A 21,034-nucleotide genomic window follows, 5' to 3' on the forward strand; every position below is an offset into this window, starting at 1 on the left:
AGATTTGGACCAGAAGATGAAGACCTCTCCCACCATCCTGAAGAGCTCCTCGGCATCTGGGTCGGGGCAGGTCAGCCACCTGGCCCTGGACGACACACGGGCAGCAAGAGGTCAGCTCACAGACAAGGCCAGGAGCACCAGGACCACACACATACTCTACACACAGCCGTTGGCACAGCACAGGAGTTAAAGGGGCACTTCACACAAAAAAATACATTTATTTTGCACATGATCTCACAAATACTCTAAACAGTTTTGCACACATTAATTTAGTTATTCAGTTATTGGGTAAATTAGTTTGAATATGGCCACCAGTGATGTCATCGGGGACATTGAATCCTTGTCTTTTGTTAATTACAGCTCCATGAAATGATGTAGATGAAACAATAGCAATACCTTGTGATTGATTGAATTGATTGATTGATTGTCTTATAGGGACATATCATTATCATTTCATTGAGCTGTAATTAACACAACACAAGGATTCAGTGTCCCTGACGACATCACTGGTGGCCATATTCAAACTAATTTACTCTCAAACTAAAGGAACATGTGCAAAACCGCTGAGTTTTTGGATGTGTGTGAGATTATGTGCAAAATAAATATTTTAGCAAAATATATATATATTTTGGGTGAAGAGCCCCTTTAAGTTCCACAGAGCCAACAGCGGCGCTCCGTCGTAATGACCACAGGGGGGGGTGGGGGGGGGGGGGTACCTGTTGTTGTCCACGTAGCGGATGAGCAGTGGGTAGAGGGCGTACAGGTCCCTGCAGAGGACGGCGAACTCGTCCCGGATGGTGCCGTCCTCGCTGTCCACCTCCGACTTGCCCTCCATGCGCAGGTGCTCCTCCTCGGCCACCACCTTCCCGGAGCGCTTCTTCAGCTTCTCCATGGTGGGGATGAAGTGGGACTTCAGCATCGACGGGTTGGCCCGGCTCACAATGGGCTGCGCGAACACTGGACACAGGCAGGCAGGGGGGCGCGGTTACTTTATTTTTTTTTATTTTTTTTTTATTCAATTTCTTTTTTTGACATAACACAAATCACATGACATCGACAACAATAATAATAATAATGACAAGACATATAATATAAAAATAAAACATTTCCAACAGACTTAAAATTAGACAGATACATGGACTATAATGAGCCTCCTGAGTCCCCTCCATCTCCAGACCCGGCAGCCGCGAACCCCGACCCCGGAGGACCCAGAGTCCGGCGCCCCCGCGAGCCAAAGCATCACGCCTCTATAATGCCTAGACCCGCAGAGACTATCTAACTAGTACTATCTAACTAACTGAAATATACAGTATTCACAGTATCACAGTATACACATAAGGTGCAGTATGCATAAGGTAGTGTTATTGTCCTCCTTGGGTTCCTATTAGTTATGCTTGAGTTTACAATCTCTCAGTGTTTATTTTCCTACTAAAGCCTGTTTCTGAGCAAACCAACAAGTAAACAGGATTGTGAGTTTTACAGTAACTATAGTGGATTACAATACTCCTGTTGCATCTAATCTGCTACCCTGGACACACAGACGGCAATAGAATACAATAATAGATAACCAATAATATAAGTACAGAAGAGCCCTAAGCAATGGCGGCTGGGTGGCAGCGGACTAAGCGCTCGTCACCAACGCGAGAGACACTGGTATCGAATCCGGCTGTCAGCGTTGCCTCCGGCTTGGCCGGCCGTCATACTGGCACAATTGGCAGAGTCAGCGGGAGGGAAGCCGGTGGGTGGTAATCTGGTCGTTGTCAACAGGGTGAGGGTAGTGTGAGCCTCCCACACGTTACACCTCACCAATGAGAGTCCACGCTGGCAGGTGAAAAGAAGTGGCTGGCTGACTCCGCATGTATCGGAGGGGACATGTGATAGTATCTATCAACCCTCCCTAGACCGGCCAGTGGGGGGCACATGCGAGCAGGAAGGGGAGGGGGGGAATTGACAACTAAATTGGGATGGGAGAAAAAACACAGAAAAACAGGAGGAGAAAAAGTGGATAAAAAAAAATAGCCCTAAGCAAACCACATGCGACTGTGGCACTGAACCCCAGACCATGGAGCACCTCCTTCGATGTCCTCTGTTAGGTGGACCCTGCACAGCAAAGGACCGAGCACTCTACAACATCAAGGGACAGCAATGTACCGAGCACTGGCTGGACGTTATATGAGCTGAATAGCTTTTTATGTGGACACAAGTACAGAAGAGCAGGAAACATTGGAGTATATTGTTCAAAAGATAAACAATAAAGGTCTGATCCTCCAACTCCTGTACAACCCGACTGACCTGCCAGCCTCTTCATCCAGGAGGCCTCGTCGATGCCCAGGTTGTTGACCACGATCTTCATGATGCTGCCCAGCAGCTGGTTGAGCTGTTCCGACGTGACGTCGGTGCAGAGCTGGCCCTCCTGGTCGGGGAAGTTCTCCAGGCCGCGCTCCCACCAGCGCGGCAGGTAGTTGCACAGCATGGGCAGCGTTATCTCGATCACGTGGGGCATCTCCGTGTAGCGGGCGCCCGACTCCGCAAGGTGTCCGATCTCCTTCATCAGGACGTCCAGCTCAGGGATGTCGGGACAGAGCTCCTCCACCTGGCTGGGGAGACCCAGGACTGAGGGAGGAGGGGAGAGGGAGGAGAGACGGGGAGAAGGGGAGAGGGAGACAGGAGAGAAGGGGAGAGGGAGGGGAGAGGGAGAGGGAGAGGGGGAGAGGGAGGGGAGAGGGAGGAGAGGGAGGGGAGAGGCAGGAGAGAGAGGAGAGAGGGAGGGGAGAGGGAGGAGAGAGAGAGGAGAGGGAGGGGAGAGAGAGAGAGGGGAGAGAGAGGGAGGGGAGAGAGAGAGGGGAGAGGGAGACGAACGGTGAATCAGTGACGCGTTGGGATTGAAACGATGCCATTGGGTTCATTCATTGCACACACACACACACGCGCACACACACACACACACACACACACACACACACACACACACACACACACACACACACACACACACACACACACACACACACACACACACTTTAAACACACATCCACCTGTGGACACTCACTTTAAACACACATCCACATGCACACACTCACTTTATTATTTAAATTGTTTTTATTGTTTTTTTTAAAGTTCAACAACAACATTATATACATACATACATACATACATACATACATACATACATACATACATACATACATACATACATACATACATACATACATACATACATACATACATACATACATACAATACATGACTACATATAACCACACAATACCTAAAATAAATGAAAAATACAGTAAACAAAAAGAGAAAAAGAAAAGTAATAATAATAATAAAAGAAAATTGCATCGTTCTTATACAGGTTGTCACGTGCCATACAGAAATTGCCTATCTAATAAATCACCGTCTTATGCCTAAACATCCTCAGCCGATTAAAATAATCAAAAAATGGCTGCCAAACTTGGAAAAATTTATAGGTAGAGCCCCTGGTGGAGTATTTAAGTCTCTCAAGTTTTAGGTGTGCCATCACATCTTCGACCCAGCGTCGATGTGATGGAGGAGTGGCTGACTTCCAGTTAGCACACACTCACTTTAAACACTCACCTTAACACATTGGCGGCCAGACCCGAGATTTCTCAGGTGTTGGTTGTTTTTTCTTTTATTTGATTTTCTTATTCATTACAGGTTCACGGACCTCGGTGTTACCATAGGAAATCATCCCAAAAGTGCAATACCGGCCGCATCCTGCTAGGTGGCAGTATTGCCCACCCTTTGAAACCTTATTTCACACTGTGTGTTACATCGTATATGGTCCGGGCGGAGAATTTAGACCAAGCCAAGTGAATCGCTTCATCCGACCACTTCGAAACCCGTTCAGCACACTTGAGGCATATCCTGTGCCAGGGACCCGATCGACATCAATACTGGAAATCGCGATCAGACAATTGGAATATTCTTTTTGGGATACCTCCATTCACTTTAAAAAAATGTTTAACACTACACCAGATTTTATATATTTATTACTAAAAGAGTTGCACTAAATTTCTACAAAATTTTTGCATTTGTTTGCATTTTGTACTTTAGTTTTGTACATTGTATATTTTGTGTTTAAACTAGTGTTTGGTCTTTATTCTTTGTTTTTACTCTTTTCTTTACTGTATGAAGCACAATCTCAGGCGGCTCATACAGAACCAAGCATTTCACTGTAATGCACATGTACCTTATATATGTGTCAAATAAAAAAAACTCAAAAACTCAAAAAGGAATGCTGTGAGAGAGAAAGAGACTCACTGGTCCTCTCTCGGGGGGTCTTCGTGGTGTAGACGGAGAAGGCGTTGAACTCGTTGAGGATGGGCTCCAGGAAGGCCACCGGCATGGCGGCTGCCAGGTGGGCCAGACACTCTCCCAGAGCCGGTCTCTGCCTGCGGAGCGTGAGAACAGCAGCTTTACCAAGTCCTCTCACCACAATGACCCCTGCCAGTGACAGTGTAGCCTAGTTCCCAACAGTCACCCCCAATACACTCCAAACACAACTCCAAAACCTTCCTGTAAACATGTTGTTACCTGTGTATTTTCCATGTGGAGAATAATAATTAAAAAAAAATTACATTTTCGTTTTCGTTTTCTAAGCAGATATATACTGAAAAACTGGGCTTTTGAGGTGATGAAATCACTGCGCCCAGGCAGCAGTGGTTCGGCAAAAAGTATATATCTGCTTAGAAAACGAAAATGTCTAATTATTACTTTTTTTTTTATCTCCACGTGGTAAATACACAGGTCACACCATGTTTACAGGAACGTTTTGGAGTTGTGTTTGGAGTGTATTTCGTGACTGTTGGGAACTGGGCTACACTGGCACACCTACTTCCAGTGAATGACGCTAAGCTAGGCTAACGGTGCGGCTGTTCCCTAAGCCTAATGCATGCACAGAAAGAAGAAAAGGGTATGTATCTGCTTGTCTAACTCCAGGGTAGATGGCAAATAAGCAAATTCCCCCAAAAGTTGGCGTGTTCCTTTAAGTATCTAAAGTAAAAGTATGCATTCTCGTTCCATTGACCTCTACAGGTTATGTTAAAGTGGTATGTGGTCCAGTTATGCTGCTCTGATTAAAGGTTATGTTAAAGTGGTATGTGGTCCAGTCATGCTGCTCTGATTACATCCTCTCGAAGTCGACAGGCTTCAAATGTGAAAGTATCATCTTCACACGTTTTTGCCATGTTTTCTATGCAAAATCGTTTTCCTCTAAGTAACTAGTAACTGATGGGTTCAGATAAATGTAGTGGAGTAAAAAAGTACAATATTTCCTTTGAAATGTAGTGGAGTAAACTAGGGCTGACCATAGTCGACTGCCAACCTCTTAGTCGAATACAAAAAAAATAAAAATTATAAAAAAAGATGTATCATTCTTTCCAAAAGAAAAGAGGCCTAGAAGCGTGGCTAACGTTAATGGCACGCATACCAGAGGCTAACTGCCTAAGATTGCATGCTTTTGCAGAGGACAAGAAGCCTTCCGTCGCCTCCTTCAGACATTAAGCACCCCCACAGCCCAAATGGAATGATACAAAAATAAAAAATAATAATAATAATTAATAATAAAATAATAATTTCGGCCAATCATAGTCGACTATCCAAATCCTTAGTCGGGGAAAGCCCTAGAGTAAACGTAAAATGTTCCCTATAGTATAAGTAGCTCGAAATTGTACTCAAGTACAGTACTTACTTTCCACCAGTTAAGCTTACGGATCTGTTCACAGACTGATATAATGGTTTCAACAGGCCACTCACTTCTCTACGTGTGGAGTCTTCACCGTCCCCAGAGAGTAGATGCTGCACATTATGCGGTAGCAGGATATCTGCAGGTCATCCACTGAGGACCAGCGAGAGACAAGGCGTTTAGTTAAAAGCCATTCCTCCACAGAGTCGTTGGAAGAGTATATACGGCAAACCGTACACCATGACTGGTTGTGAAACTCGGTGGATCACTCACACATGACATCGTCTCCAAACTGGTGCTGAGCGATGTGGTCGAACAGCGAGGTGAGGACAGGCAGCAGGGCGATGGTGGTGTAGTTGATGTTCTGAGACACACCTTTTACCTGAGCACGCACACACACACACACACACACACACAGACACACACACACACACACACACACACACAGACACACGCACACACACATAGACACACACACACACACACACACACACACACACACACACACACACACACACACACACACACACACACACACACACACACACACACACATACCCAGAAACACACACACACATCCAGACATGCATACACACAGACACACACACATACCAGACAGACACCCAGACACGCACACACATACCCAGACACACACACACACACACATACCGAGACACACACACCCAGACAAGCACACAACACGCAAAAGAGGGAGTGAACTCACAGAGGAAGAAGGAGACAGAGGAAGAAGGAGACAGAGGAATAAGGAGACAGAGGAATAAGGAGACAGAGGAAGAAGGAGACAGAGGAAGAAGGAGACAGAGGAGGAAGGAGACAGAGGAAGAAGGAGACAGAGGAAGAAGGAGACAGAGGAAGAAGGAGGCAGAGGAAGAAGGAGACAGAGGAGGAAGGAGACAGAGGAAGAAGGAGACAGAGGAAGAAAGAGACAGAGGAAGAAGGAGACAGAGGAAGAAGGAGACAGAGGAAGAAGGAGACAGAGGAAGGAGACAGAGGAGGAAGGAGACAGAGGAAGAAGGAGACAGAGGAGGAAGGAGACAGAGGAAGAAGGAGACAGAGGAGGAAGGAGACAGAGGAAGAAGGAGACAGAGGAAGAAGGAGACAGAGGAAGAAGGAGACAGAGGAAGAAGGAGACAGAGGAAGGAGACAGAGGAAGGAGACAGAGGAAGAAGGAGACAGAGGAAGAAGGAGACAGAGGAAGAAAGAGACAGAGGAAGAAGGAGACAGAGGACGGAGACAGAGGAAGGAGGAGACAGAGGAAGAAGGAGACAGAGGAAGGAGGAGACAGAGGAAGAAGGAGACAGATGAAGAAGGAGACAGAGGAAGAAGGAGAAGGAGACAGAGGAAGAAGGAGACAGAGGAAGAAGGAGACAGAGGAGTAAGGAGACAGAGGAAGGAGGAGACAGAGGAAGAAGGAGACAGAGGAAGAAGGAGACAGAGGAAGAAGGAGACAGAGGCAGAAGGAGACAGAGGAAGAAGGAGACAGAGGAAGAAGGAGACAGAGGGAGAAGGAGACAGAGGAGGAAGGAGACAGAGGAGGAAGGAGACAGAGGAAGAAGAAGACAGAGGAAGAAGGAGACAGAGGAGGAAGGAGACAGAGGAAGAAGGAGACAGAGGAAGGAGACAGAGGAGGAAGGAGACAGAGGAGGAAGGAGACAGAGGAGGAAGGAGACAGAGGAAGGAGACAGAGGAAGAAGGACACAGAGGAAGAAGGAGACAGAGGAAGGAGACAGAGGAAGGAGACAGAGGAGGAATGAGACAGAGGAAGAAGGAGACAGAGGAAGGAGACAGAGGAAGAAGGAGACAGAGGAAGAAGGAGACAGAGGAAGAAGGAGACAGATGAAGAAGGAGACAGAGGAGGAAGGAGACAGAGGAAGGAGGAGACAGAGGAAGAAGGAGACAGAGGAAGAAGGAGACAGAGGAAGAAGGAGACAGAGGAAGGAGACAGAGGAGGAAGGAGACAGAGGAAGAAGGAGACAGAGGAAGAAGGAGACAGAGGAAGAAGGAGACAGAGGAAGAAGGAGACAGAGGAAGAAGGAGACAGAGGAAGAAGGAGACAGAGGAGGAAGGAGACAGAGGAAGAAGGAGACAGAGGAAGAAGGAGACAGAGGAAGAAGGAGACAGAGGAAGAAGGAGACAGAGGAGGAAGGAGACAGAGGAAGAAGGAGACAGAGGAAGAAGGAGACAGAGGAGGAAGGAGACAGAGGAAGAAGGAGACAGAGGAAGAAGGAGACAGAGGAGGAAGGAGACAGAGGAAGGAGACAGAGGAGGAAGGAGACAGAGGAAGATGGAGACAGAGGAAGAAGGAGACAGAGGAAGAAGGAGACAGAGGAGGAAGGAGACAGAGGAGGAAGGAGACAGAGGAAGAAGGAGACAGAGGAAGAAGGAGACAGAGGAAGAAGGAGACAGAGGAAGAAGGAGACAGAGGAGGAAGGAGACAGAGGAAGAAGGAGACAGAGGAGGAAGGAGACAGAGGAAGATGGAGACAGAGGAAGAAGGAGACAGAGGAAGAAGGAGACAGAGGAGGAAGGAGACAGAGGAAGAAGGAGACAGAGGAAGGACACAGAGGAAGAAGGACACAGAGGAAGAAGGAGACAGAGGAAGAAGGAGACAGAGGAAGAAGGAGACAGAGGAAGAAGGAGACAGGAAGAAAGAGACAGAGGAAGAAGGAGACAGAGGAAGGAGACAGAGGAGGAAGGAGACAGAGGAAGAAGGAGACAGAGGAAGAAGGAGACAGAGGAGGAAGGAGACAGAGGAAGGAGACAGAGGAAGAAGGACACAGAGGAAGAAGGAGACAGAGGAAGGAGACAGAGGAGGAAGGAGACAGAGGAAGAAGGAGACAGAGGAAGGAGACAGAGGAAGAAAGAGACAGAGGAGGAAGGAGACAGAGGAAGAAGGAGACAGAGGAAGAAGGAGACAGAGGAGGAAGGAGACAGAGGAAGAAGGAGACAGAGGAAGGAGACAGAGGAAGTAGGAGACAGAGGAAGAAGGAGACAGAGGAAGGAGACAGAGGAGGAAGGAGACAGAGGAAGAAGGAGACAGAGGAAGAAGGAGACAGAGGAGGAAGGAGACAGAGGAAGAAGGAGACAGAGGAAGAAGGAGACAGAGGAGGAAGGAGACAGAGGAAGAAGGAGACAGAGGAAGAAGGAGACAGAGGAGGAAGGAGACAGAGGAAGAAGGAGACAGAGGAAGAAGGAGACAGAGGAAGAAGGAGAGAGATGAGGAAGGAGACAGAGGAAGAAGGAGACAGAGGAAGAAGGAGACAGAGGAGGAAGGAGACAGAGGAAGAAGGAGACAGAGGAAGAAGGAGACAGAGGAGGAAGGAGACAGAGGAAGAAGGAGACAGAGGAGGAAGGAGACAGAGGAAGGAGACAGAGGAGGAAGGAGACAGAGGAAGATGGAGACAGAGGAAGAAGGAGACAGAGGAAGAAGGAGACAGAGGAGGAAGGAGACAGAGGAAGAAGGAGACAGAGGAAGAAGGAGACAGAGGAAGAAGGAGACAGAGGAGGAAGGAGACAGAGGAAGAAGGAGACAGAGGAGGAAGGAGACAGAGGAAGAAGGAGACAGAGGAGGAAGGAGACAGAGGAAGAAGGAGACAGAGGAAGAAGGAGACAGAGGAAGAAGGAGACAGAGGAGGAAGGAGACAGAGGAAGAAGGAGACAGAGGAGGAAGGAGACAGAGGAAGAAGGAGACAGAGGAAGAAGGAGACAGAGGAGGAAGAACACAGAGGAAGAAGGAGACAGAGGAGGAAGGAGACAGAGGGAGAAGGAGACAGAGGAAGAAGGAGACAGAGGAAGGAGACAGAGGAGGAAGGAGACAGAGGAAGAAGGAGACAGAGGAAGGAGACAGAGGAAGAAGGAGACAGAGGAAGAAGGAGACAGAGGAAGAAAGAGACAGAGGAGGAAGGAGACAGAGGAAGAAGGAGACAGAGGAAGGAGACAGAGGAAGTAGGAGACAGAGGAAGAAGGAGACAGAGGAAGGAGACAGAGGAGGAAGGAGACAGAGGAAGAAGGAGACAGAGGAAGAAGGAGACAGAGGAAGAAGGAGACAGATGAAGGAGACAGAGGAAGTAGGAGACAGAGGAAGAAGGAGACAGAGGAAGGAGACAGAGGAGGAAGGAGACAGAGGAGGAAGGAGACAGAGGAAGAAGGAGACAGAGGAAGAAGGAGACAGAGGAGGAAGGAGACAGAGGAAGAAGGAGACAGAGGAAGAAGGAGACAGAGGAGGAAGGAGACAGAGGAAGAAGGAGACAGAGGAAGAAGGAGACAGAGGAAGAAGGAGACAGAGGAGGAAGGAGACAGAGGAAGAAGGAGACAGAGGAAGAAGGAGACAGAGGAAGAAGGAGAGAGATGAGGAAGGAGACAGAGGAAGAAGGAGACAGAGGAGGAAGGAGACAGAGGAAGAAGGAGACAGAGGAAGAAGGAGACAGAGGAGGAAGGAGACAGAGGAAGAAGGAGACAGAGGAAGAAGGAGACAGAGGAGGAAGGAGACAGAGGAAGAAGGAGACAGAGGAAGAAGGAGACAGAGGAGGAAGGAGACAGAGGAAGAAGGAGACAGAGGAAGAAGGAGACAGAGGAGGAAGGAGACAGAGGAAGGAGACAAAGGAGGAAGGAGACAGAGGAAGATGGAGACAGAGGAAGAAGGAGACAGAGGAAGAAGGAGACAGAGGAGGAAGGAGACAGAGGATGAAGGAGACAGAGGAAGAAGGAGACAGAGGAAGAAGGAGACAGAGGAGGAAGGAGACAGAGGAAGAAGGAGACAGAGGAGGAAGGAGACAGAGGAAGAAGGAGACAGAGGAGGAAGGAGACAGAGGAAGAAGGAGACAGAGGAAGAAGGAGACAGAGGAAGAAGGAGACAGAGGAGGAAGGAGACAGAGGAAGAAGGAGACAGAGGAGGAAGGAGACAGAGGAAGAAGGAGACAGAGGAAGAAGGAGACAGAGGAGGAAGAACACAGAGGAAGAAGGAGACAGAGGAGGAAGGAGACAGAGGGAGAAGGAGACAGAGGAAGAAGGAGACAGAGGAAGGAGACAGAGGAGGAAGGAGACAGAGGAAGAAGGAGACAGAGGAAGGAGACAGAGGAAGAAGGAGACAGAGGAAGAAGGAGACAGAGGAAGAAAGAGACAGAGGAGGAAGGAGACAGAGGAAGAAGGAGACAGAGGAAGAAGGAGACAGAGGAGGAAGGAGACAGAGGAAGAAGGAGACAGAGGAAGGAGACAGAGGAAGTAGGAGACAGAGGAAGAAGGAGACAGAGGAAGGAGACAGAGGAGGAAGGAGACAGAGGAAGAAGGAGACAGAGGAAGAAGGAGACAGAGGAAGAAGGAGACAGAGGAAGGAGACAGAGGAAGTAGGAGACAGAGGAAGAAGGAGACAGAGGAAGGAGACAGAGGAGGAAGGAGACAGAGGAGGAAGGAGACAGAGGAAGAAGGAGACAGAGGAAGAAGGAGACAGAGGAGGAAGGAGACAGAGGAAGAAGGAGACAGAGGAAGAAGGAGACAGAGGAGGAAGGAGACAGAGGAAGAAGGAGACAGAGGAAGAAGGAGACAGAGGAAGAAGAAGACAGAGGAGGAAGGAGACAGAGGAAGAAGGAGACAGAGGAAGAAGGAGACAGAGGAGGAAGGAGACAGATGAAGAAGGAGACAGAGGAAGAAGGAGACAGAGGAGGAAGGAGACAGAGGAAGAAGGAGACAGAGGAAGAAGGAGACAGAGGAGGAAGGAGACAGAGGAGGAAGGAGACAGAGGAAGGAGACAGAGGAAGAAGGAGACAGAGGAAGAAGGAGACAGAGGAGGAAGGAGACAGAGGAAGGAGACAGAGGAGGAAGGAGACAGAGGAAGGAGACAGAGGAGGAAGGAGACAGAGGAAGAAGGAGACAGAGGAAGAAGGAGACAGAGGAGGAAGGACACAGAGGAGGAAGGAGACAGAGGAAGAAGGAGACAGAGGAAGAAGGAGACAGCGGAGGAAGGAGACAGAGGAAGGAGACAGAGGAAGGACACAGAGGAAGAAGGAGACAGAGGAAGAAGGAGACAGAGGAAGAAGGAGACAGAGGAAGAAGGACACAGAGGAAGAAGGATACAGAGGAAGAAGGAGACAGAGGAAGAAGGACACAGAGGAAGCAGGAGACAGAGGAAGAAGGAGAAGGAGGAAGAAGGAGACAGAGGAAGAAGGACACAGAGGAAGAAGGATACAGAGGAAGAAGGAGACAGAGGAAGAAGGACACAGAGGAAGGAGAAGACAGAGGAAGAAGGAGAAGGAGGAAGAAGGAGACAGAGGAGGAAGGAGACAGAGGAGGAAGGACACAGAGGAGGAAGGAGACAGAGGAGGAAGGACACAGAGGTGCAGTGTCAGGACCGAGGGGGGGAGGGGGGGGGGCTGACCTGGTTCCTGCTCGACACCTTGCCCAGCTTCAGGTTCTCCACCATCTTCTCAATGTCGTCCGCAGCGCTCTCAAAGAACTGACGCAGGCCAGCCTTCACAATCTCAGGGCCCGACTTCATCACAGTCCTGGGAGACGAGAGGAAGAGAGGGAGGATCAGGCTCTGACCTAACAGTGTAACAAACGTTGTTATCTGGAGTTTAGGTCCAGAGAGATTCTCCTGAATAGACCCCGGCTGGGAGCTAGTGTCCTATTGACAGTGATCTTTCTTACCTGGCGTCAAGTGAGCGTGACAGGATGTGCAGGCAGTTAACCACCGCCGATGCATCCGTTCCTGTCAACAAGCACAGATCATGGATATTATCACAGCTGGAAGACAGCTGTCGACACCCCGCCCCCCACACAGAGAAGCCATAATGATTTTCACACAAAAGGCACATGCATTTGGAACACTCCACATGTAATTCATACGATACCACGTGCGCCCACAACATGCATCTCTCACGCGTGTCATTTTCACGGCATCCCGCGTGAAACGTCCTGGAGCCAGTGTGAAGGTGTCGTGATCACATGTGATAATATGTGTGAATGCAAAGTTACCACGAAAACCCACGCACGCAAGCGTGTATATATTGCACGAGTGAAGTGTTCGCAAAAACGCATGTGATAACATCGATGCAGCTTTTCCGTGAGGGGGGAGGAATCAATCACGACAAATTGGTATCAAAAGGCAAACATGAGATACATCACAATGCACAGTACAATGTAAATGTAACTACTTGTGTTAGAAAAGTACATACCAAAGTCCAAAGTCATTAAAACAAGGTTAAACGACGACAACCATTCATTTTCCTCCATCAAAGGCACATTATGTAATCCGGGTACGTCTATGTTGTGTAATAGCTCATTCTAAATTGATCCATTTTGCCGCCGTGACTATGGCCAACGGTGGCTTCTGTCAGCTGAGCACAGGACGCATGGTGACGGATGAGGAGGAGGAAGACAGAGCAGCAGACACTGCCTCAGGCCAGCCGGACCACACCGAGGAGCCAGAGGATCCTTCTAAAGAAACGCCAGCACAACACCCATGCTTTGTGAGTGAACAGTCGGACATCAGAGCTTTTCCCAAGCCAGGCCGACACAAAGACCACACACAACCAGGAGGAGAGGTAGGAAGCAATGAACAGCAAAGCAGAGCACAAGCTGAGCTGAACAGAGAGAGAGAGAGAGAGAGAGAGAGAGAGAGAGAGAGAGAGAGAGAGAGAGAGAGAGAGAGAGAGAGAGAGAGAGAGAGAGAGAGAGAGAGAGAGTAAGACCAGGTCTAGATGGGAGAGCAAGGTGAGAGAGAGTAGAGGGAGGTAGATAACACTGGAGGATGAGAGAGAGAGAACTCTGAATAATGTTATGTATTTGTAAGAACACTGATTAGTATGAAAACTGGAGGGATGCGAGAGAGAGAGAGAGAGAGAGAGGGAGAGAGAGAGAGAGAGAGAGAGAGAGAGAGAGAGAGAGAGAGAGAGGGGTGGTGACAGGGCGTAATGCCACCATGCAGGTTCCTTACCAAAGAGAGAAACTCTGTGTCTCACCAGAGCAGCCAACTTACAGAAGATACTGAGGTCAGAGAGAAAGAGGTGAGGAGGTGAGGAGGGAAGGAGGGAAGGAGGATGGGTGGGAAGGAGGTGAGGATGTTTGAAGTGACATCAAAGCAAAGGGAGGTCAAGGAAATTAAGGATATGGCATGAAAGAGTAGAAGGGGTATTGAGGAGGAGGAGAAGGAGTACACTATAACAAGCCAGGTCTTATTGTGCTAAAGGCTGATCGAGTAGAAGAGTTTAACCGTCAAGAGTAGAATCTTTCATCTCGAGGTGGAATTGACCTATATCAAACCCTGCCCTCTTTTCTTGATCCTCCAATCACAACTTATATATACCTACTTATACACCTGCATATTACACATAATAACTCTGCATGTACAATAATGCTGTATATACCGTATATATTTATTCTTACCTACTCTTACTTGTTACACTGCTGGCCAGTATCACTTAATACTAGGGATGCTCGATATTGGCTTTTTTACCGATACCGATATACCAATATTGTCCAACTCTTAATTTCCGATACCGATATCAACCGATAACGATATATGCAGGGTTTCCCCCCCCAAAAAATGGAATAATTTCAGGTAATTAACATTACATATCTCTTGTTGTGGAATTAACACAACATTATGCATACTTTTGACAATAAATAAAATCTGAATTTGTTCTTATTGTTCTTACTTGCTTGCCTGGGTAAATAAAGGTTATAGAAATGTAAAAAAAAAAAAAAGAAAAAAAAATCCGATATCACATTTTAATGCCGATATCGGCCGATAATATCGGTAGGCCGATAATATCGGACATCCCTACTTACTACCATAGTGTCTTTATACCTGTATCACTGTCCATAATAATACTACAACAGTACATACATCTGATTAGCACTATACTAATATAGCACTAATTTATATACTTTATACCCAGTTTAATCACCTGTACATGTATATTTCTATAGCATTTTACTGATGCATTTGCTCTGGTTGGATGCCAAACTTATTTTTGTTGTACTGTACTTGTGCTGTATAATGTCAATACATTTGAATATATTCTAATCTAATCTAAACAGTCGCAATTGGAGGATCAAGAAAAGAGGGCGGGGTAAGAGATAGGTCAACTATAGGTCAACTCACCTGGCGATCATCTCCTTCTCCTTGTTGGAGGAATGCCCTCCGCTCCCCAACACTTTAGCCGGCGTGGACATGAAGTAGAGGCAGTGGTTTTTGAAGTATTGGTTCACCAGCGGCAGAAGGATCTGTAATTAAACCATCACAAGTGAAAACATTATTTAACAGAGATCCAGTTGAATCACAAAATACAGAGTCATTTACATCTTAAGAATTCACATTATGTTATTCCCAGGGTTCCCACAGACATTGCAAAATGAAATTCAAGGACTTTCAAGTACTTTTCTAAGCACTATTTTTCATTTTAAAAGGGCATTTAAAAGGATACAATTCACTTTTAAATGCTGTTTTTTATAGAAAATAAATCGGATTCAATATTTATGGCTTAAAAGTTAAAACCAATTTCCGACAATTACCGGTAGTAAACATTTAAAAAAAAAATCTATTTCTTTTCAGATTTATCTTTTTTTATTGGAAGAATTAGTACATATTTATACATTTCAGTTATCAAAATTATACAACTTCCATTTCCTTCCTCATTCCTATCCCCTAATCCCACCCATCCCACCCAGTGAGGGCGACGACAAACATACATGAAAAAAAAAAAAAAAAGAGATATAAATAAAAAAGACATTTAAATATTAAACAAAAGTACAGATGTGGCAGACAAAGCTACGCAAAAGAAAAATGAAGTCAAATTAAAATAAAACAAAGATAAAACAGAGATATTTTTATATATATACCGTAATAATAATATATAATATAAGTGTTACTCTCCATTTTAGTAGCGTAATTTCCAGATGGTAAAACAAATAAAATGGAGAGTAAATTTAACACCCTTAGCAGACCACCACAATGCCATCTCCCTAGCCATGCGTGGGCTAGCAGTGTCATGAAGGTAGATAGGGGGTGGAGGGGGGTCACGGGGTCCCAAGATTGGATGGAGTCATATGGGTTTTGAAATGGGATAGGAAGGGCTGCCATGTTTTGTGGAAGATATCCGTGTGGCCTTGTGTAGTAAATCTGATTTTCTCTATATGTATAAGAGACATGACATCCCTCATCCAGTGTAAGTGTGAAGGGGAGTGGCTGCCTTCCAGTTGAATAGGATGAGACGTCTGGCAATGAGTGAGGCAAAGGCCATGGCATTGGATTGCCCAATAGATATTGTAGCGTTTTCCGGTGTCAAGCCAAATAGTGCAATAAGAGGGCATGGGTCAATGTTCATAAAAAATATGTCTGAATAAGATTTAAAAATGGAAGTCCAGAAAGGGGCCAGTACTGGACAATGCCAGAACATATGGATAAGTGAGCCAGGGGCTTGGTGACACCGGTCGCATGTGGGATCCATGCCAGGATTTATCTTCGCCAGTCTAGTCTTTGACCAATATAGACGGTGGAGGAGCTTGAACTGTATCAGTGAATGGCGGGCACATATTGAAGAAGAGTGTATTCGGGCAAGAGCGTTTTCCCATTCTTTGTCTGTAAATTGATGATTTAGATCGGACTCCCAGTTTTGTCTTATAGCCAATACTGAGGAGGGTAGGGATAGGGATATGATGTTATATAGTTTAGATATTGAGCCTTTGATTTGATCTATTTCTTGATTCAGAACAATTTCATCATGGATGAACAAAACTTTAAATGCGAATGGTTGATTTGAATTTCAAGGACAAGGATTTTTGTCAAAAATCAAGCACTTTAAGCACTTCAAGGACCTTGTGTGAACCCTGTATTCCTGTCAAATTCACTCAATGTTCGTGAAACGTGCGCCGCTCACTCCTAATGCTAGAAATCAGAGATCAGCTCTCAAATCACCGCGTTGTAAAATCAAGAGGCTGCTCTGTAGACGGTGAACGGGGTCCTGAATTTGTGGGCTTCTAAAATGTTTGTGTGGTCTCTTGTGGGGTTTAACCCTTTGTTGTGTGGCAGTGAAAGGGTTAACCTTCTGTATTGTCGCAGTGAGAGGGTTACATTCTGGATTAGACCCGTTAGCAATACTAGAATATAATCCTCCTTTGGGTCTGATGGCTCACGGCTTCCTCAGGTCTATACAGACCAGTCGTACCCACCTTGGCAAAGAACTTGATCTCCTGTTCATGAGGCGATTTCTCCACTCGACCGCTGCTGACCACGGCCTCTGTGAGGAGAGAAGACAATGTTCCTCTCAGTCAGACAGGTTTAGGACTAGAGGACACATGCTTATGGTGTAATAAACAGTTCACATAGTGTAATAAATAAGGCTGAGACCACTTATCGATTTATCGATAATTATCGATAACTGCGTAAAAAGCGATTATCGTTTTTTTGCATGTGTATAATACTTTTTTTTTTTTTTAAATGAAAGTCAGTTGTAATAAAATGACAAAGAGTAATAGACTGATAACGACACAAGCGCAAAATACTGTGGATGACTGTAAACCAAAACGGAAAAGTGATATTGGTCACAAGTTTTGTTATTGTTATTCTCTGCATTACCTTTATTCTGTCTATTTTATGCTAATTGTATGTCTATTTTACTGCTGCTGAGGCACTTTGGGCTGCAATTCTGGCATGAAAGGTGCTATAGAAATAAAGTTTATTATTATTATTGTGTCAGCAGCCTGCTCCATGTCAAACAAAAAATGAACACTTCAGTACCGAGATGGGCGATGAACTCTGTGGCAATTTCCATCCATTTGAGAAGCTTCTGGAGGAAGCCGTAGGCGAACCTCTTCTCAATGGAGGAGATCTCCTGCTCCATGTCCTTCATACCTCTGAGAGAGAGAGAGATAGAGATAGAGAGAGAGAGAGAGAGAGAGAGAAGAGAGAGAGAGAGAGAGAGAGAGAGAGAGAGAGAGAGAGAGAGACAGACAGAGAGAAGAGAGAGAGACAGGGAGAGAGATAGACAAGGAGAGAGAGAAAGAGACCGAGAGAGACAGAAGAGAGAGCGAGAGAGAGAGAGAGAGAGAGAGAGAGAGAGAGAGAGAGAGAGAGAGAGAGAGAGAGAGAGAGAGAGAGAGAGAGAGAGAGAGAGAGAGAGAGAGAGAGAGAGAGAGAGACAGAAAGAGAGCATAAGAAAACATACTAAATCCTGGCCCAGTATACTGTAGGGTAGGGTGACCCTGGCTTTCGGCCATGTAGCTGTACCCCCTGCTGACTAATCTGGAAAGGCTCCTTTGATCTTTGTCAGCAAATACATCTGCCATTACATCCCACATGGTGAGGAATCACAAGACAGAAATAGAGCTCGCTAGCTGGTTAGCAGTAGGCTACATAATGTCCTTGCTTTGGTTAAGAGGTTCATGTTCTCTTTAACTGCTCTCTCTTTGCCTGGTTAGAACATCTGTTATCCTGATATCTGGCTAGTAACTCTGTTATCCTGATATCTGGCTAGTACCTCTGTTATCCTGATATCTGGCTAGTACCTCTGTTATCCTGATATCTGGCTAGTACCTCTGTTATCCTGATATCTGGCTAGTACCTCTGTTATCCTGATATCTGGCTAGTACCTCTGTTATCCTGATATCTGGCTAGTGCCTCTTCCTCTGTCATCCTGATGTCTAGCGAGCTCCTATGACGTGAGGAGGTCGAATGACATGAGTTGTGAGTGTTAGGGTACCCAAAGGAGGGTGAGAAAGTTGTATGATGTGAGTTGTCTGTTAAGTTTGTGAGTGGTAGCCAATCGCCATCCTCAGCTGAGGCAAATATTGTTGCTCGCGCAGAGCGCCTTTCCAGAGCGGTCACGTTCCAGCGCTACTCTGTGAGAGCCTGTGAGGGGTGCAGTTCAGTGAACTAGTACCCACCGCGTGACGGCATATCCGTTGAGCTGGAGGAACTTGAGCATGTCCTGGGCCTTCTCCCTGTCCCGGCTCTTCTCCTTGGCCGTCAGGGTGTCGTAAGGCACGAGCAACGGGTGGGCACCGCCGCCTGAGCAGGGCACACGCATCAGAATTAGACCCGCCTCTTTCCTTGATCCTCCAATCACAACGGTAGAAACATTTGTTCGTCCGAGGGAAGCAACGGTTGCGATTGGAGGATCAAGAAGAGAGGGCAGAGCTCGAGAGCTTTGTGCAAATGGTACAATAACAGGACTTTGCGTACAGTGCATGGAGACAGCAAGGCAAACAGAAGTAGACTATATACATATCACTCCCAATATACACATTTAGTGCTATGTACATCAATATTACCAGCATGATATATATAAATGACTGCATTTATGTAGCGCTTTATCCAAAGCGCCTTACACTCACATTCACTCACACACCGACGACGGAGGCAAACAATCAAGGTGTCAACCTGCTCACTGGAGCAGTGAGGGGTTAACACATCGACACACTGCCAGGAGGATCCAGAATCGAACCGGGAACCTTCTGATTATCAGAATATCGCTCTACCTCCTGAGCCACCTTCGCCCCCCCCCCCCCCCCCCCCCCCCCCAGTAGTAGTGGATGTTGAAAACAACGTATGATTGATGCCGACTCACTTACCCATGAGCTCCATCTTCTTCTTACGACCCCAGGTGTTGTGGTAGTTCTCTGCCAGCTGCTCTGCCATAGACTGATGACAGAGTAGAGAAATCCAAATGTTCAAATCAATCAGCTAGTTCCTGCCACACCGACATATTCTCCTCCACCCGTCACTGCTCTGAGCGATGTCTGTGTACCTGAAGCTCCTGGAGAGGCCCATTCCTCCAATGTCCACCGGCTGAGGGCTGTACCCGTGGCTGGGGTCGTAAGTGCCTGCAAGTAAGACACGAATACATGTTTATTATTAACACGTCCTGCCCATGACTGCACTGTCATTTTAATTTAATATTAGTCGCAGTAGTATCAATTCTTAAACTTGTTTCAAAAGATCGTTAAGATTCTGCATCATCTCTCTTAGCCACTGAGTCCAACTAGACTCGCACAAAATGTGTTGTTAAGGTGGACATTTTGTTATGTCCTCTGCTGTGTACCTGAGCGGTTTGGGAGATCTTGGGCGTGGGAACCTTCTTCTCGACCTCTATCTCTCCGTCTCGGGCCTTCTCCATAGTCACTCCCACGCCAGCATGGCCTTGATGGATTTCTTGATGGGCCAACGATAGATCTCCTTGTCCTGAAGCACAGCGGAGAAAAGGTTTATGGTGGGGCTGCAGCGTATGGTACCAGGAGTCGAGGTAGGTTACCCAGGGTAGGTTACCCAGGGTAGGTTCTCAGGGTAGGTTACCCAGGGTAGGTTCTCACGGTAGGTTACCCAGGGTAGGTTCTCAGGGTAGGTTACCCAGGGTAGGTTCTCAGGTAGGTACCCAGGGTAGGTTACCCGGGGTAGGTTCTCAGGGTAGGTTACCCAGGATAGGTTACCCAGGGTAGGTTCTCAGGGTAGGTTACCCAGGTAGGTTCTCAGGGTAGGTTACCCAGGGTAGGTTCTCAGGGTAGGTTACCCAGGGTAGGTTCTCAGGGTAGGTTACCCAGGGTAGATTCTCAGGGTAGGTTACCCAGGGTAGGTTCTCAGGGTAGGTTACCCAGGGTAGGTTACCCAGGATAGGTTACCCAGGTAGGTTCTCAGGGTAGGTTACCAGGGTAGGTTCTCAGGGGTAGGTTACCCAGGGTAGGTTCTCAGGGTAGATTACCCAGGTTAGGTTCTCAGGGTAGGTTCTCAGGGTAGGTTACCCAGGGTAGGTTCTCAGGGTAGGTTACCCAGGGTAGGTTCTCAGGGTAGGTTACCCAGGTTAGGTTTCAGGTAGGTTCTCTGAGCACACATTCTCGTTTCAGCAGCGTATGGTCTTAAGTGATGATAAGATATCATCATGAAAGCTCATTACCTTCTCAGAGAAGGTCTTGTATGGCCGGAGCATGTGGTGGGTCTTGGCGTTCTCATCCATCACCTCTCCATAAGTCCAGTTGTTCTGGATCTGAAAGTAGACAATTACATTTAGTCGTTTAGCTGACGCTTTTATCCAAAGTGACTGTACAACAAGTCTACAACAACTCTGGCAGCTAAGGATAAGTACGATTGTTCGTCAAACAGTGTCGAATTTGAGTGCTACAGTAAAAGTGTATGCAGCACTTTTACTGTAGCACTCAAATTCGACACTGTTTGATGAACAATCGTACTTATCCTTAGCTGTAAAAGAGTACGAAGGTTAGTGTTTATTCTTTTACATGGTTGTCGATTGACGTCATTTACTCGTGGGTACATTGCAGGTATGAAAATAAATGTTTAGGGTTAGATGAAAGTTGGGCGGC

At 46.8% G+C, this 21,034-nt stretch overlaps 1 protein-coding gene across 1 annotated transcript in view; it reads right to left on the minus strand.

Annotated features, from left to right (window-relative positions):
- Positions 1-21,034, minus strand: part of ryr1b (ryanodine receptor 1b (skeletal)) — a 189,273-nt gene that overhangs the window by 67,351 nt on the left and 100,888 nt on the right. The window contains 19 exon segments of the mRNA XM_084334931.1: positions 1-85; positions 717-957; positions 2,293-2,613; positions 4,286-4,416; positions 5,780-5,861; positions 5,982-6,090; positions 12,099-12,225; positions 12,371-12,431; positions 13,659-13,708; positions 14,829-14,950; positions 16,895-16,962; positions 17,463-17,578; positions 18,608-18,731; positions 19,295-19,364; positions 19,471-19,479; positions 19,485-19,544; positions 19,765-19,844; positions 19,847-19,904; positions 20,611-20,700. The exon segment at positions 1-85 is cut by the window's left edge and continues 3 nt beyond it. Coding sequence (XP_084191057.1) covers positions 1-85; positions 717-957; positions 2,293-2,613; positions 4,286-4,416; positions 5,780-5,861; positions 5,982-6,090; positions 12,099-12,225; positions 12,371-12,431; positions 13,659-13,708; positions 14,829-14,950; positions 16,895-16,962; positions 17,463-17,578; positions 18,608-18,731; positions 19,295-19,364; positions 19,471-19,479; positions 19,485-19,544; positions 19,765-19,844; positions 19,847-19,904; positions 20,611-20,700 — 2,004 coding nt within the window.

This window comes from Notolepis coatsorum (assembly GCF_963971535.1).
Source record: "Notolepis coatsorum genome assembly, chromosome: 1".
NCBI lineage: Eukaryota > Metazoa > Chordata > Actinopteri > Aulopiformes > Paralepididae > Notolepis > Notolepis coatsorum.